This window comes from Strigops habroptila, chromosome Z (assembly GCF_004027225.2).
Source record: "Strigops habroptila isolate Jane chromosome Z, bStrHab1.2.pri, whole genome shotgun sequence".
Taxonomy (NCBI): Eukaryota; Metazoa; Chordata; class Aves; order Psittaciformes; family Psittacidae; genus Strigops; species Strigops habroptila.
The window spans coordinates 1,121,298-1,136,718 of record NC_044302.2 but is presented as its reverse complement, the minus strand read 5'-3'; the positions used below and the strand labels follow the sequence as shown (position 1 = coordinate 1,136,718).

Sequence of the window (15,421 nt, the reverse complement as noted above, 5' to 3'; positions counted from 1 at the left end):
TGTAGGAAGTTACTCACCATCGAGCTGGAGATGGCTATAAAGCTGGCAGGTAACAAATGCTACCACAGAGAGAGGAAGTACGCATAGATGGTAGTAACTCAAGGCAGCCAGTCAGAAACATGTAAACTCGGTAAATATGACTGAGTGTTTTTATAGAAGAAATACATGATTTCAGAAACACACAAGAATACAGGGTGTAGCAGGTTTTCCGCTGCAGTAATCAGATTAGCTTCTAAGTTAGTATAGCTCTTGTGCTGTCTGTAGTTCCAATATACAGTGCTTTCAGGGGAGAGTGAACACAGTCTTAAGTAACTTGCAAAGAGAAACGGGGTGAAGCACTATCTTGGAATTATTCCTGTCCTCTAACCAAAAAGTGAGATGCGGGCAAGATTCAGGGTCCTGTGCTTACTTGGCAGAGTCTGGCTTTGAGCAAGTGGTTGAATAAGCTACATTCTGCCCTCAGGGCATCTTAGACTTAAAGCCTTCATTTAACAGAGGAGTTTTCTGTGTTGCTTTTTGTTTCTTCTGTAGCACAGGATTTTTATGTTCCCACTCTGCCCTCCTGACAATTCAGGGTATCTATAGTATGGATTTCTCTGAGTATAGTTGAGTTCACTGGGAAAATGTACTGTTCTGTACATCTATCCATCTGAGCCTGCTCAAAATCAACCATAAAGTGCTTGGGGATGAGGAAGTTGATTTTTATTTCCATGCATCGGGTGACTTTTTGAAGGTTATCAGGAGATGCTGGGGGTTACTGAGAAGTTGGATAATGAAACCTAACAGCAGCCGTTCTTGCAGGCAGGAAGTTATGTTCGTGATGATGCTGTTCCCAATCTGATTCAGCTAATAACTAATAGTGTGGAGATGCATGCCTACACTGTGCAGAGACTCTACAAAGCCATCCTTGGTGATTACTCCCAGGTAATACCAAACTTGACCAGCTTCAGTTTCCTTGTTGTACTGCAATAAGCATGTTTACTAAGCATCGCAAGGTAAGTCAACATCAGACTGTGTAGCTTCAAGGGACACATTGCAGGGCAGGCGTGTCTTTTCTCTAAGTTCATGTATATTCTTTTTATTTTGTCTAATTCTCTTATGGAATTCTTGATCAAATCGTACATTCCTGTTTCTTGTGCTGAGAACATCCTTGGTTGGAAGGTGGGCTAAGTTTGCTCTGGGAAATGGGGATGGCTTAATTTGTCATACAGGTATCCGTTTATCTCAGGTATCTGGTTTTTCTTCTTCAAACAGCAACCCCTGGTGCAAGTGGCCTCTTGGTGCATAGGAGAGTATGGAGATCTTCTGGTGTCTGGTCAGTGTGAAGAGGAGGAACCAATACAGGTATAGCTTGTACCTGGCTGAGGCTGGAGCTGCTTGCTGCTGGCTGTGCGAGGGGAATGCTTGCAACAGTTACTTAGCACTGGTGTCCATGATGGTGATGGACCATGGGGACGAATCTCCTTCCCATGCTACAGGCGTGGGCTGCCTAAACACTCACAGCGTGAAGCGCAGCTACAACTGGTGGTGTGCTTTCAGTGCTAGCCTAGCTTTTAGGAGAGGTGTAGGGTCTTAGCTGTGTATTTTGGTGGTAAACCTGCTGTTCAGTGTGTAGAACAGGAATTGTATTTTAAAACTAATCTCCTAAGATCTCCACATAGATGCATGTGTCTTGTACACTCTGAACACAGTGCTGCAGGCTCACCAAGTTGCAGAGGAAGCATAACATGGCCATTAAGCAAGAGACAGGTTTTTACAGTATGTCCTGCAAGGCTTGCTGCAAGGCTTCCCTCTCTCCCAGCCTAACCTTTCTGTACCTTTTCAGGTAACAGAGGATGAAGTTCTTGATATTTTAGAAAGTGTCCTGATATCTAATATGTCTGCATCTGTTACACGAGGCTATGCTCTCACTGCCATCATGAAGCTTTCCACAAGGTTCACCTGCACTGTCAAGTGAGTTCTCATTGATGTACTGCACAGGGCTGTGTTGCAAATATGCTGGTATTGGTTGTCTTCAGTGGAAGTATTCCTTAGATGTGCTCTGCTTCCATGGTTTACAAGAATCATCTTATTATTTGTTGGCTTTTACAGTCCTCCTTTGCTTGCAGGGTGGAAGACTTCTGCTGATATGGACTGTTTTCTCTGTGAATGTCCTCTACTGTGTAGGGACTTGATAATCCCTGTTGCTGTTGCTTGAAAACCCCTTTGTGGGGAAGAGAAGTCCTTACTTTCAGTGGACTGTCCTTTCCAGTTCCTTTTTCGGGTGATGGAGAGGAAAATGGCCTTATTTCCTGCTGATGGTTTCGTGGTGCGGGTAGTTGAGCTTTCTTATGCTATACCTTGTGGTGGTATATTAATCACCTGCTGATGCTCTTGTGAAGGGACAGTTCAAAAATGGGTGTTGCATAGATACCCCAGGAAGACAGCAGACACTACTGTTTTAAATGACTTAGGCAGGACATCTGTTAAGCAGAGGATGTCTTGTGGATGACACATGTTAATCTCTTGCTTATTGCTGCTAACTCCATGGTGTGGTGTGTGCTTCTGTTTCCCCCTTGCCCCATACAGTCGCATTAAGAAGGTAGTTTCCATTTACGGCAGCAGCATCGATGTGGAGCTACAGCAGAGGGCAGTGGAATATAATGCACTTTTCAAGAAATATGATCACATGAGGTAAGTGCTGATGAGTTTGGAAAGGATCATTATAATCTACTTTGATCTCTTCTGTACCACACTTTGTGCTTTGAGAGCTTTGATGATTTTAGTAAGTTTATAGAGGAACTAGAACCCCTCTGTAGATGAGTTAGTGAATGTTTTAAGAACTTAACCTATCTTGGGAGATTATTTTGTGCTCAGAGACTTTCTCTGTCAAAACATTGCTCTGCTTTGAGCTTAAACTTGGCTGATTTTTACTTCTAAGTGTTGAATCTTAAATTTGCTAGCTGAGTAAGTGTCTGCAAGTAGCTTTTACCATGCTAGCATTACCACAGTTGTTAGGTTTTAAAATGTCTTTGGAATAAACATGCAGAGATCCATTCAGCTGTCCTCCTAAACTGTACTCTGAACTTGAGGTAATTCTTCCAACTGTTAATACATTTCAGTTTTTCATAATATCTTTTAAATTTACAGTATCTTATTGTAATATCTGCTTAAAATTTCAGATTCTGCATGCAAAAGCATACTATTTCACTGCACCACTCAGCATCTCTGCTTTAAAATTTGTGAGCATGTTAATTTCCTTACACCTTATCATTGGGAGGTGCCCTACTCATCACTGCTTTTCGCAAGTGATTCTTTCTTTATGAGAAGGTTAAAACCCTGTTTTATTTCAATAACTAAAGCCATAGTTCTTTGCAGAATAGTCATTAATCTGCTATGTGTGTAGTTAATTGTCAATATATAGGAGCACGACAGATTCTCCAGTGAGGATCATAAGATTGGAGGAGGTCTTCTGGGAATTAACTACCTCTACCCTAAAAAACTTTCCATAAGATTCCATTGGATAGAGGAGCATTAATTTTAGAGCCTAGATGAAAGGACAGAGAGAAAATGGGATGCCACTTGACTAAATACTGCTTTTGTTTGTAGGGGCCTCCAAGCCTTGTTTCAGACTCTTCACTCTTCTTTCAGTCCCTTTATTCTGTAGGTACTATCCTATTCACTGTTTGTAGAACACAGCATTCTTGTAGTTTCCACTTTTCTCTCCTCCCATGGAATCCATGCAGGAACTCAAAATTGTTCTTGGAAACATGATGTTTATGAGCACGGGCATGTGAGCTTCTTAGGGCTTCATGTAAAGCCTTATGAATGAGTGAGTGAGAAAAATCTAGCATAGATGCTTTTGATCCGAGTTGACTATTGCAGACAGCAGTGTCTAGTGATCAGCTGGCTTTTGATCACATGCAGTGTATCCTATTCATCGTTTTGGGAGATGGTGCACTTCAGAAAACCATGTAACTTGATTTAATTTACAAGTGAGCACCTGTATTTTCCCCCAGTATATTCTGGTGTTCATTACAGTGTAAAGGTCAATGTTTAATAGTTTCTGCTTATTAAGACATGGTCAAAAATGTGGCCCACTGTTGGGTTTAGTGGCACTGGAACATTTCTTTTCAGCCCAGAAGACAATGTGGCTTACCCCTGTTACATGCAGCGCTTTGCAGCTTGATCTGCAAGGGTAATGGCCTTTCTTGTTTTGTAGACTAGTTCTCTCAATACAGGTTTTCCTAGATTTTGGTCTAATGTCAGGATTCCGGATCCCATGCCTCCTCTTCAGTCTCTGTATTGTTTCAGGAAGGTGCTCTCTAAGGCTGAACTTAATCTGTTTGGAAACTTAATTTGGCTAAATGAGAGCATGGTGATTTGCTTGTCCAACTTTGTCACCTGTTCTAAGTGGTTAACCCTTCTACAAAGAGAAGTCAAATGCGCTGGCTCTGACTCAGTTGCATACGGAACAGAGCAGTTGTGTCCCATGTCTGCAGTTAGTCCACCATTGCTCAATTATTTAATCTTTCTCTTGGGTTTGTTATCCTAGCACCACAGTGGAAAGTGTGTCAAGTACAAGGGGAAAACAGGAGGCAGGAGGGTTGGTTTGTTTTTCAGCTGTCATCTAATGTATTTGCACTGGCACAGAATGCCATAATTGCTTCTGACCATCTCAAGCTGTCATGGAGTTCTACAGCTCCCCTGCTAGAAGGAAAAGGCAGGTTGCCCTGTGGTTATAATCTGCTGAATGACTGAGTATTTGGATTGGGATCCAGGAAGATGGCACAGTGTAACTATGTCAGCTTCTTTCAGGCCAGCCCTGCTTGAGAGAATGCCAGTAATGGAGAAAGTCACCACAAATGGCCCTACTGAGATTGTACAGACCAATGGAGAGACAGAACCAGCGGTACTGGAAACCAAACCTCCACCCTCTGGATTGCAGCCTGCTAGCCAGGTAACGGAAACTAATCTCGGATAAGTTTCCACTGCCTGTCAGACCACACTATACTAGCCACTGCCAACAGTAAGCTGAGACAGTCTCCCTCCCTCTCTCTGCCCCTTGCTGTGCTGGCCTGGTTATGGCTGCATCATCTCTGCTTCGATGGCTCTAGTGTCAAGAACAGGTGTGTGGGGGAGATCACTATGGGGAGGGCAAGAGCAGGGTGAGGTAAAGCCATATATCTCCCAACCTGTCTTGGTGTCCGCAGACTCAGTCCTTCACTATCTCCGTGGTCCCAAGAGCATGGAAACTAGATCTCCTGTAGGGCATGGGGCTGTAGACAAACTAGAACCTCTCTGACTGGCCAGCAGCTCTGTTGGTCTTCAATCTGAGGGCAAGTAGAATCCATTACATTTGCAAGGAAAAGCAACAGGAAGTTGAATATGTAACAATTACATCCACTCTTTCATTAGGCAAATGATTTATTGGACTTGTTGGGGGGAAGTGATATAACACCTGTAATTCCCACTGCACCTACAAGCAAGCCAGCTTCTGCTGGTGGGGAGCTCCTTGACCTCCTGGGAGACCTCAACCTGACAGGTGAGCAGCCTGTATCTCTTAAAAGTCTCTGTTCTCAATCCTGGGGTGGGATGAGCTGGCTTGTTCTTCACTTTCTACCAAGTGCTAGACGTCACACTTACTTTTACCAAGGTCCATAGTAGCGTACAGGTGGGAGTCAGGGAATGAAGTCACAGCATGATTAGTTGGTGAGACTTGAGCATTTTCACACTCTAGCTTGGGAATGCTGTGAGCCTTTCCAGGGAGGATTTGGGAGATGTGAGGAGTGAATTCCATCTGAATGCCTTTTAGCTCAAGAGGAGCCAGTCCTTGTTAGTGAAAGCAGAGAAGGGGAGGATGTCAGCACAGATGATTTGTGGAGCTCCATGTAAAATAATATGATATGCAGCAGTCAGTCTTTAGAGAAGGAGTAATTACTCTTCATTTCATGACAGCTAAGTAATAATGCTTCAATGTTTCTTGTAGGTTCTCCAGTATCTGCCCCTGCACCCCAGATAGCACAGCCTCCGTTCTTGCTTGATGGGCTTCCGTCACAGCCTCTCTTCAATGATATTGCTGCAGGTTAGGGACATGTAAATCCTTAGCCTAAGGTTCCACAGCAGCCAACTAGAAGAATAAACAAGGGGTAAAAAAGGGGGGGATTTGGAAGTAAAGTGTGGCACAGACATTGGAGCGGGAGAAGGGGGTGCATTTAATCTTCAGAAGAGTTCATGTCTGGGGTAAAGTAAATACACTCTATGATGTTGAGAATTATCTCCAGATTCTGGAGATTAATGGATTCCATGCTGTTTTGTTTTCTACAGGAATCCCCTCAATTACTGCATACAACAAGAATGGGCTGAAGATTGACTTCACCTTTGAGAGGTCAAACACCAATCCTAGCGTCACTGTAATCACGATACAGGCCTCCAACAGCACAGAGCTGGATATGACAGATTTTGTTTTCCAAGCTGCAGTACCAAAGGTAGAACGACTTAGGGCAACTGCAGGGATAGGTTGAGGGCCAGCTGCAAATACTTCGTGATCAGTGCTTTCATGTAGACAGAAATTTGCAAGTTAACAAGAATAGAAGCTGTTAATATGTTCTCTTAGCACTTAGTTTGGTCATGTCTTTCTAGTCTGAAAGTAAATGTTATATGTGCAGTAAAACACTGATTCCTACCAGACTGGACTACCTCTGCTTGCACAAAATCTTGTTTTAAAATCATGACTTTCTAGGAAAGTTACTAAACCACATTCAGAAAAATGTTAGGTCAAAATAAAAGTGAAGGCACTAATCTTTCCGTTTATTCTTAGTTTATGAGAAATATACCACGCTCTTTGCAGCTCTAAATACTTGAAAAAAAAAAATCCTTTGAAGCCCTTAGCTGCTTATGAAAGTTTAAATGAGTCCCTGCATGGTTGATCAATGATGGTCCTCCTTTAAGCAGTGATTCGTCTCCTCTTGCACTTAATTGCAGCACAATATATGGGAGACAGATATTGACTAGTTCATCATAGAGCAAACCATTTAGACATTTAAGTGTGATTAGAATGTTCTTCAAGTTTGGGAAAATACATTCACTTCTGGAAGATTCACTTCTAGGAGTTAGTAATGCTCTAACTCTAATTTGGGTTGGTTTCATACCTAAATGAAACAGAGGCCAAATGAAGGCCTCCCAAATGAATGGAGGCCATTAAAGTACAGATAGAGGGAATTAAGGAAAGAATGTGCCTCCTGGAGTTACAGGTATGCTGAGCAGTCTTCACTGTTTCTCCGTGTGTGACACTGGAAACAATGCATCATTGCTGATTTTGATACACTACAGTAAGCCCTCACACCCTAGTGTTTGTGCTGCCTCGATCTTAGTTATGTAGAAAGCAGGTGGGCCAGTGAAGGTTTTGTTGTTTACAGGTAGGGAATTTGAAGAATTGATTATTCAGAGCTGGAACCTGAACTCTTAATTTTCGTTTCTTTCAGTCTGCAAACAAATCACTTTATGTTCTTAGTCGATTAAGCGTGAAATTGTTTTCTCTTTACCCTTTCTTCAGACATTCCAGCTGCAGCTCCTGTCTCCCAGCAGCAGTGTCATCCCTGCATTTAACTCGGGGACCATAACACAGGTCATTAAAGTCCTGAATCCACAAAAGGTGAGTGATTCCAAGAACAATTATTAAAGATATTGTCTTGGAATTGTGCATTTAGTGACAGTCAGTCAGGGATGCTTCTCTGAGAGGTACAAGTGATGGTAGTGAATGATGTGTTTTAACGGCAATCATTTTGGCTAGGATTAGGAAAACATTATGAAAAAGACAAGAGGTGCCGGGCACAGGTTTCGCCTTCTATTGGGTTATACTGCTAAAACAGATTCACAGCTGTCCTAGCTTCTTGAATTCACTAAAGTCTTTTTCATTGGAATGGTTGTTAAACGATGGCCTTTCTAGAGGAGCTCAACCTGGTGGTTGTATGTGTTATAAAAGTGATGTCTGAAAAGCAAGTATCTTACATTGAAATACATTCAACCTTCATTCTTGCTGTCTGCAGTGGCATTACTTGAAATGTTTGTTATACAAAAATAGCTTGATACATAATCTTAACAAAATTGTCTGTTTCTCCAGTGGTGTTATTTATTTTTAATATTATTAGTGTATTTTTAAACAGCAGATGGGAAGAATATTTAGGTGTGATTTAATCATAATTCCATTTGTTTTACAGCCTTCATAGACAGGCTTCAAGACTGGGATACAACAGACTTGAGGGTGGGAGTGGTCCACATGTCCTCCATAAGAGGCTCTGCAAGTATTCAGATAGCAGCAGAAATAAAAATAAAGTTGGGATCATTTATTTCTTGGGTTGTGGGAGACCCTTAAGGATTTTCAGTATCTTTAAGAACTTAAAACATCTTCAGTTTTTCATAGGTTAACACTAAGGTACCGTTGTAGATGCTAAGTGTTGCTGCTAGGCTGATGTGCAAATCAGAAAAATTCTCAAATCTCAGCCTAAGATTTCACTGAAACAGCTGTTTCTAGTGCATAGTTCTTGTGGTTTCCATGCATCTCCCCTTATCTCTGTGTAGGGTGCTCCCCTTTGCCTAAAGGCACAAGACTATTCTCTTTGTCTTTTATACATCTGATATGAATTTCTCTGTGGTGCTGTGGAGCACCTTTCAAAGATCACTTTCAAAGTTATTTTGTGAACTTGGGAGAGTTTAGGAGTTTTCCTGTAGGGTGGCAGAAGTTTCAGTATATGCACTTCAGGTGGGACCCACAAGGTAAAACACGCACCGATACCAAGATATGGGGTACTCTCCTGTTGGAATACTGGAACTTGTATGAATGCTTCAGAATACAGAGATGCAAAATAGTATTATCCTATCCTCTTCTCTTGCCCACTCCTTCCTAATTCTTCCACTTCAGGCACATGTGCATCTCTTACTGTCCTTTCGTTTGCTACTGCCTGAAAGTACAGATTTGCAAGAGGCCTCTCCATCAGACAGTGTATTTACCTGGAATATGCTGAGTGAGGCAACTTTGGAATGTTGCCTGGCTACTTAGGAGGTAGCTGTCAGTATTGTAAAAACAAAAAAGTCTGTTCAACTGGATATGGACTGTCATTATGCTGGATCAAAACTGACCAGTTTGCCAAAACAATACTAAACAGCAAAAACTGCCACAAATCGTATTGATCTATCATTGATAAGGCATAGCTTTTTTATCCTGAGACTGCTTGGAGCAGTCATTGTCCTCCTTTCCTCCCTCTGCTGTCCCTTTTTTGTATTTTCCTGTAGGTACAGGGAAAAAGGCCAGAAATAGCCAACTTTTTGCTTTAAGGGTTTTGGGGAAACAGGTTTTTTCAGAGTGAGGAGAATAGGGAGCTTGGCTGGAGCATGCTGTGCTTTAGCTATTATTAAGGGCCACCTAGTGTCTGGCTGACAGCCAAATAACAGAGTGTAATACAACTTCTGAGCTATTCCATCAGAGGAAATATTCCTAGAGACTGTTTCCAGTCTTTCTTAGGCTATTTCCTTCACAGTGCTATGGAGCAATACTTGAAGTTTCCAGACCACTGTTTTGAATGAACAGCTAGTATGGGAAATGACACCTCTCCCTGCACACCTGAGTGCAGAGCAGCGGAGTTTGGATCTGCCTCCTGATTTCTTCCATTGCTAACTGGGATTTTAAGACAGGTATTTGTTTATTTAAGGACTTCAGTGCTTGAGAAAACAGGGCCAGTGCAGAGAGAGATGTGGGTAGGAGCTGTGCTATAGCTTTTGTGAGAGTTTGCACCTCATCTGAGAACTACAGAGACCAATCAATCTCCTATCAGATTAAGCACTAATCTGCAGTGTCATAGCTTATCCTGCACGTTCTTCCAGCAAGCTCTTGTGGTGAGGAAAGGCCCATGCTTTGTATTGATGGGGTAAGAGAGGGGAGCTGGATGTGGGGGGATTCACTGACCTTTAATAAAGACCTGAATTTGTTTTGTGTTTGTTTTCGTTTTTTTCCTTTTCTCTTGTAGCAACAACTACGTATGCGGATCAAGTTGACGTATAATCACAAGGGCTCAGCAATGCAGGATCTAGCAGAAGTCAACAACTTCCCCCCTCAGTCCTGGCAGTGAGGCTCTGGCACCATTCTTATTCTCACCCCACCCAATCAAAAGAACTCTGGGAAGAAGGTTGTGATCCTTGGCAATCCCCCAAACTGCACCATGGGCATGGGGAACAGATGAGACCTGCTGATGAGGAGGATTTTTCCTGAAGTGATTGCTGACTTTGAAGCATATCTGTTAAGACTAATCTCCTCTCCACCGCTGATGAGGCTGGCGGCTTGTGGAGGCTACTGTGCACTCCCTCACACATGCATTCACAGCCAGAAGCAACATTCCCTTCTCCCCTTCCCCATCTCTGCCCCCTGCAAAGAAACACAGCCTGGTTGGAAGAGAAGTCTGGAATTTCTAGCAGGGAAACTTTCTTCTCTGCAGCAAGTGAACAGCTGCCCCTTCTTTCTGCTGTCTCATTCCCCTGGGGTGGGCAAGGTGTGTTGTCCTTCATTACTAGCTGGATTCCTTCAGGCACTTTCATGTGGGGCTCAGATTTTGGGGATTTGGGGAATGTCAGGCTGCCCTGCCTCTTTCTTTTTGTATCCCCTGTGTCTGAAGGGGCTGGAGACTGCTTATGGCCTATTCAGTGCATTATTGTATACACCCACCTCTTAGTTACGTGATACGTACCAAGAGCAAGTTAGGCCTTGGGAGTTCATCTGCAGACCTGGAACAGTGCAGGAAAAGAGGTGCTGGTAAGACCTGATAAAATTGCTTTGGTGCTGTACTTGGAAATGAAGACCTTACACCTGAATTTTCTTTCTTTACATCAATAGCTACAGCCATGCAGATTCACAGGCAAGCGCCCCCAAAAACTGTGGTGATATATGAGAGATGTGGAGATCCAAGGAGCAGCTGGTTTTCTACCACAGATGGTTTCAAAGCCTTTTTAACCCATTAGTTGTGGTTTATGGGTAGAAAAGACATACTCAGTTTTGTAGATCAGTCTTTGAGCAAGGGCTCTGTTCCTGCTGGGAGACTCATCAAAGACTGTGCTGCAAAGTTGCTCTTCCCAGTTATTCCAGACCTTCTCCCCAGTTTAATTTCCAGAGCCTGTTGTAGACCCCTTGGATTCCATTTGAGTTACTTCTGACTGGGATATTTGTGTTGTATCTGTAATATTGGCACTGAAATAAAGACCATGCAGTTTAAAGAGACCTTTTCCCATTTTGTTACTGAATTGATCCCTGTAGTTTGCTCCTTGCTCCCCTTTCAGAGAAATGTGCTAGTTCAGGTTCAGACTGAAAGTCACTAAACTGTTTTTTTGAATGGAAGCCAGTTTGAGTATTTGAATCAAAAGATGTGAGGTCCACTGCTTTTCTAAGCTTACAGAAAGCTGAGTTCAGTTACGCTTCCTAGGGTGAACTGTTGTTGAGGTAGTACAGCTCTGTGAGTTCTCATGGAGGTGATGTATAGGATATAAAGCACGGTGTGACAAAACTATTCAGATGTTGAGCCCTCTTCAGGGAGGAAGAGGGGAAGATGTATCTTACATCTTCATCTATGAGTGTGGTGGCAAGCTGACAGAACTCCACCTTCCAACCCAGTGCTTTCTCAAAAGAAATAGATGGCACATCTGCTTTATTTCTCCTCTAGGGCTTTTCAGATACGGATCATTCAGTGCTCTAATGGCAAGCTTAAATACAGCTCTTTGTGTCTGCAAAAGTGCTAACACTAAGCTCCAAACCTTGCCAAAACCACTGCAGCAGTGGTGCACAGTGTACTTGGAAAATTGAAGACCTATTCTGCCTTTGAATTGGGAGCAGGAGGCCAGTAAAGGTTGTTCGGTCTGGTTTTAACTGCATTAAGTAATATCAATAGGACTGATTGTCACTGACTTAAGTGCTGGTCTGTGTAGTGGAATAAGTTGAGCTTTTCTTGGAGCACATTTTTTGCTGCCTTACTGATTAAACAGGTTTGGGCCATTGGATTAGCAAAGAGTGTTATTGTTCTGTTGGAAGTGCATCAGCATGGGGTTATAAAATCTAGAAGAATGATGTATGCTTTCCTTAAAAGTAATTGTGGGCTGTGTTAGGGTCATGCCTTGGATATCAGTGGTGAGATAGATGCTGTGCTTCAGCCAGAAGCATCATGGAGCAGCCAGTCTTGCGGAAAATTGCTGAAGTGAAGTCCATTTGTAGGTGCCGAGCATTTTCTTTTGTTGCTTTCACTTCAGCTGCATCTTTTCACCCCACTAGCTCAAACTCCGTAGTGTTGGAGGCTGAGCATGTTAAATCTTGACTCCAGTGAGCTCTGAGGGTATCCCAGGTACAAAGCTAATGGAAAGTCTTTACCTTAGTTCCTGAACTCCCCATAAGCTCTCCCATTCTCCTCATAGAATTGTATGTGGTCCGTTGTACCGAAAGCTGGCACACCTCCATCTGCATTGGTTTTGCTGAAGAAGAGCCCTGGTGCAGATTAGATGGGGAGAAGGAAGTAAATGGTCCCTCACCATTTTTCTTTCAACAGATGGCCTGTTCGTTGCAACATGGTTGGGAACAGCTTACCTTGTCCATCTTGTTGCTCCTGTTTTCCATGCCCTAGAGCAGCTGGGGCTTCTTGTTGGTCTCTGTCTGGTGTGTAGGGTAAATTCCTGATATGTTCTTGGCTGCTTCAGCCCCCTACGCACAGTGTTTGTGTTCAGGGAAATGGGTGCTGTCCCCTGTGTTTCTGAGTGGAGCTGGAGGAGGCAGTGCACGTACTTGAAATGCATTTTGCTTGAAGCCATCCCTTGGCTATGAAGGACTCCTTTGTAGCAGCCGAACATTCCTCTGAGCTCTTTGCCTTCCCAGCTAAGGACGAGTGCTAACAGTATGCAGGCAGGCAGGTTTCACACGTCCTGTCTGTAGCACCAGATGCCATTGCTTGCTCCTTGACCCCTAAGTGCAGCTCAAGCTCTGTGCTGCTTTGTTTTCTCACTGGGGAGTACTTGTGTGTCCGTGTCTGGGGCACTCTGAGGATAGATAGGGTGAGTCTCTCTTCCACTAGTTGAATGCAACAGTTCTTACGGCTCTGGTCAACATTTTCCTTGCTTCAGCATAAGGTGAATGTAAAGGGAACAAGATACAGACTTCACGGCTAATCTTATTCATATCTGCTTGGAGATTTTGGAGCTGGGAGAGACTGAATGTCTGGGTTTTTTTCAAGTAAATGTATTCTGAGTCAAAAAATGACACAGAGAACAGTGGCCATAATGGGCCTGAAGGCGGTGGAGACATGGGAACGTCCTAAGGTTCAACTTTGTACAGGTCTTGACGGGGCAAAAAATGGCCTTGAACAACCTTTTGAAGCAATAGCAGTGGGAGGACTGCCACCTGAACAGTACCTTGGGTTTGTAACACAGAAGATGCTGAAGCAGCTGGGAAAGGTGACTTTGTGCCTTCTCTGAAGCTGGGACTAGCTGCAAGACGGAGCAGCCAAGATGGCTTTTTTTTTTTTTTTTTTTTTTTTTTTTTAAAGCTGCTGCTGTGCTTTCTATGTGTTCATTTTCTACTTGGGGCTGTGAAGGAAGGGGCTGCTGGGCTGCTTCCCTCGGAACTTTCACTCTTCTGTATATTCCCTTTTCTTTCCTGATGTAATTTACATTTTACCTCGAGCCCCATCCCACCTCTTGGGCACTATAGTGGGGAAAAAAAAAAAAGGCAAACAAAAAACCAAACCCCAGCAAACCCAACCAAATTTCAAGTGAAGCCATGCCCTTCAAGCAGGGAGCCCGGTGGCATTCCAACTTCTGCAGACCTATTTTTGAGATGTGAGAAAACTAAAATGCTAAGTCTGAGGTGAGTGAGGAGCATAACGGATGTAAACATTTTCATGGGATGCATTAGACTTCTGCTGTGTGTATTGTCTTTTGGTTGAACAAATTACGAAGTGACTAATAAAATGAGTCAATATTCAATGATTTAAAACTGTGCCTTGTTGCTTTTTGCAAGTGCAGTGGGATAGGAGCTACTGATTCTTAATGTTTGGCCATGACAGATGATGTGAAATAATAAGGAAAGAATCTGAAAAACTTTCCAGGGGATTTTGGAAAGCAAAATGAGTAGACAACTGCACAACACTTGAGCACCTCCTGTGAACGACCACCCTGAAGGAGAGCTGGACCATCGCTAGCAGCAAGACTTGTTGGGTGCTAGAAGGGCATGAAGAGATCTGAGTGTGAGGAATGATGTGCCTGGTGTTTGCAGCCTGCCCTTGGATTCCTGTGCTCATTAAAAAGCCCCGTTCCACACTCCACATGCCCCTGGGACAAGCCTGTTGCAACCTCACTCTGCCAGAGCAGCACATGTGCCTCCTGAAGGGTTCCTCCTTGCGTTTTCTAGTTACATTGTATTAGGTAAATTTTCCTCTGTTTTCTAATACATAACTGCACTTCTCTCTGCCAGCTACCATCTCCTCTGTGTTGCCACATGTCCTTCCTTTATGGAAATTCTCTTGCAGCAAAGCAGTTAGAGACTGCAAAGCTGCAGCCAGATGTGCATTGTAATCAGGCCTTTCTGTAGGGAAAACCCAATGGAAACTTGTTTTATGTTTAAAGCTGTCTCGGCTTGTGTGTATCATCTGCAAGTCTTAAAACTAGTTGGCCTTTTCTGTGATTGCCTTGTTTTTTAATGGCATGCATGAACACAGATTGCTGGGGAGCACTTTTAACCTTGCTGCTAAGACAGCTTGTCTGCGGGTTCCTTGTTTTTAAACAGAAGAGCCCTCCAGATACTGGAGAATTCAGAAACAGTGCCAGGAACTGCCAGTCTGCTGGCAGTCAGGTGAGTCTTTGTCAGCCACGGTTCCGGAGCGGGACAGGCAGTGGGAGCTGCTCCTTGTCTCTCCTGTGCCGCGCTGGCAGCACTGTGCACATTGCGTGCGCCCAGGAGCGGATCACAACGCTGTGCAGGAAAACGCTCAGATAGACCCGGGGAAAGGCTGTAGATGTTTAAAGGAAACATGTAATAGAACTGAAAGCCTTTGGTGCAGTAATAATTGGAAAGCATGTCTGGACTCTGATGCTGATGGGAGACCAGGAATTGGTGCAGCAAGAACCGAACATGTGACAGGCTGCAAAGTGTTTGAAGTTTGGAACCATTGACGATTATGCGGAAAGCAAGAGGCTTTTCTTGTATTATTTTCGATGTGCTTGATCCTGTTCAAGGTGTCTTGAAGCACTGATCAAAACCTGGCAAGCTGCACGTCGTTATTAACAGACAGCAGCTGAGCAGCCTGAGCCAACGGGAGGGCCCTGCACAGCGCTGGGAGGACGCCGTGTGACGGTGACGGGCGCTCGGGAGGTAAGCGCGGGCGATCACTGGTGTGTACAGGTCAGCTGCTTCCCGTCCGCAGCG

At 43.7% G+C, this 15,421-nt stretch overlaps 1 protein-coding gene across 5 annotated transcripts in view; it reads left to right on the top strand.

Annotated features, from left to right (window-relative positions):
• Nucleotides 1–13,986, top strand: part of AP1G1 (adaptor related protein complex 1 subunit gamma 1) — a 47,675-nt gene extending 33,689 nt beyond the window's left edge. For 3 of the 5 annotated variants that reach the window (XM_030512390.1, XM_030512391.1, XM_030512393.1), the window contains 10 exons: nucleotides 802–924; nucleotides 1,255–1,344; nucleotides 1,826–1,953; nucleotides 2,569–2,673; nucleotides 4,798–4,939; nucleotides 5,398–5,524; nucleotides 5,969–6,064; nucleotides 6,307–6,467; nucleotides 7,535–7,633; nucleotides 10,002–11,149. In XM_030512390.1, the coding sequence (XP_030368250.1) occupies nucleotides 802–924; nucleotides 1,255–1,344; nucleotides 1,826–1,953; nucleotides 2,569–2,673; nucleotides 4,798–4,939; nucleotides 5,398–5,524; nucleotides 5,969–6,064; nucleotides 6,307–6,467; nucleotides 7,535–7,633; nucleotides 10,002–10,103 (1,173 nt within the window). In that variant the 3' untranslated portion in view covers nucleotides 10,104–11,149. Of the gene's footprint in view, nucleotides 1–801; nucleotides 925–1,254; nucleotides 1,345–1,825; nucleotides 1,954–2,568; nucleotides 2,674–4,797; nucleotides 4,940–5,397; nucleotides 5,525–5,968; nucleotides 6,065–6,297; nucleotides 6,468–7,534; nucleotides 7,634–10,001 lie in introns of all 5 variants that reach the window. The other 2 variants (XM_030512389.1, XM_030512392.1) reach the window with 2 other exon arrangements.
• The last annotated feature ends 1,435 nt before the right edge of the window (nucleotides 13,987–15,421 follow it).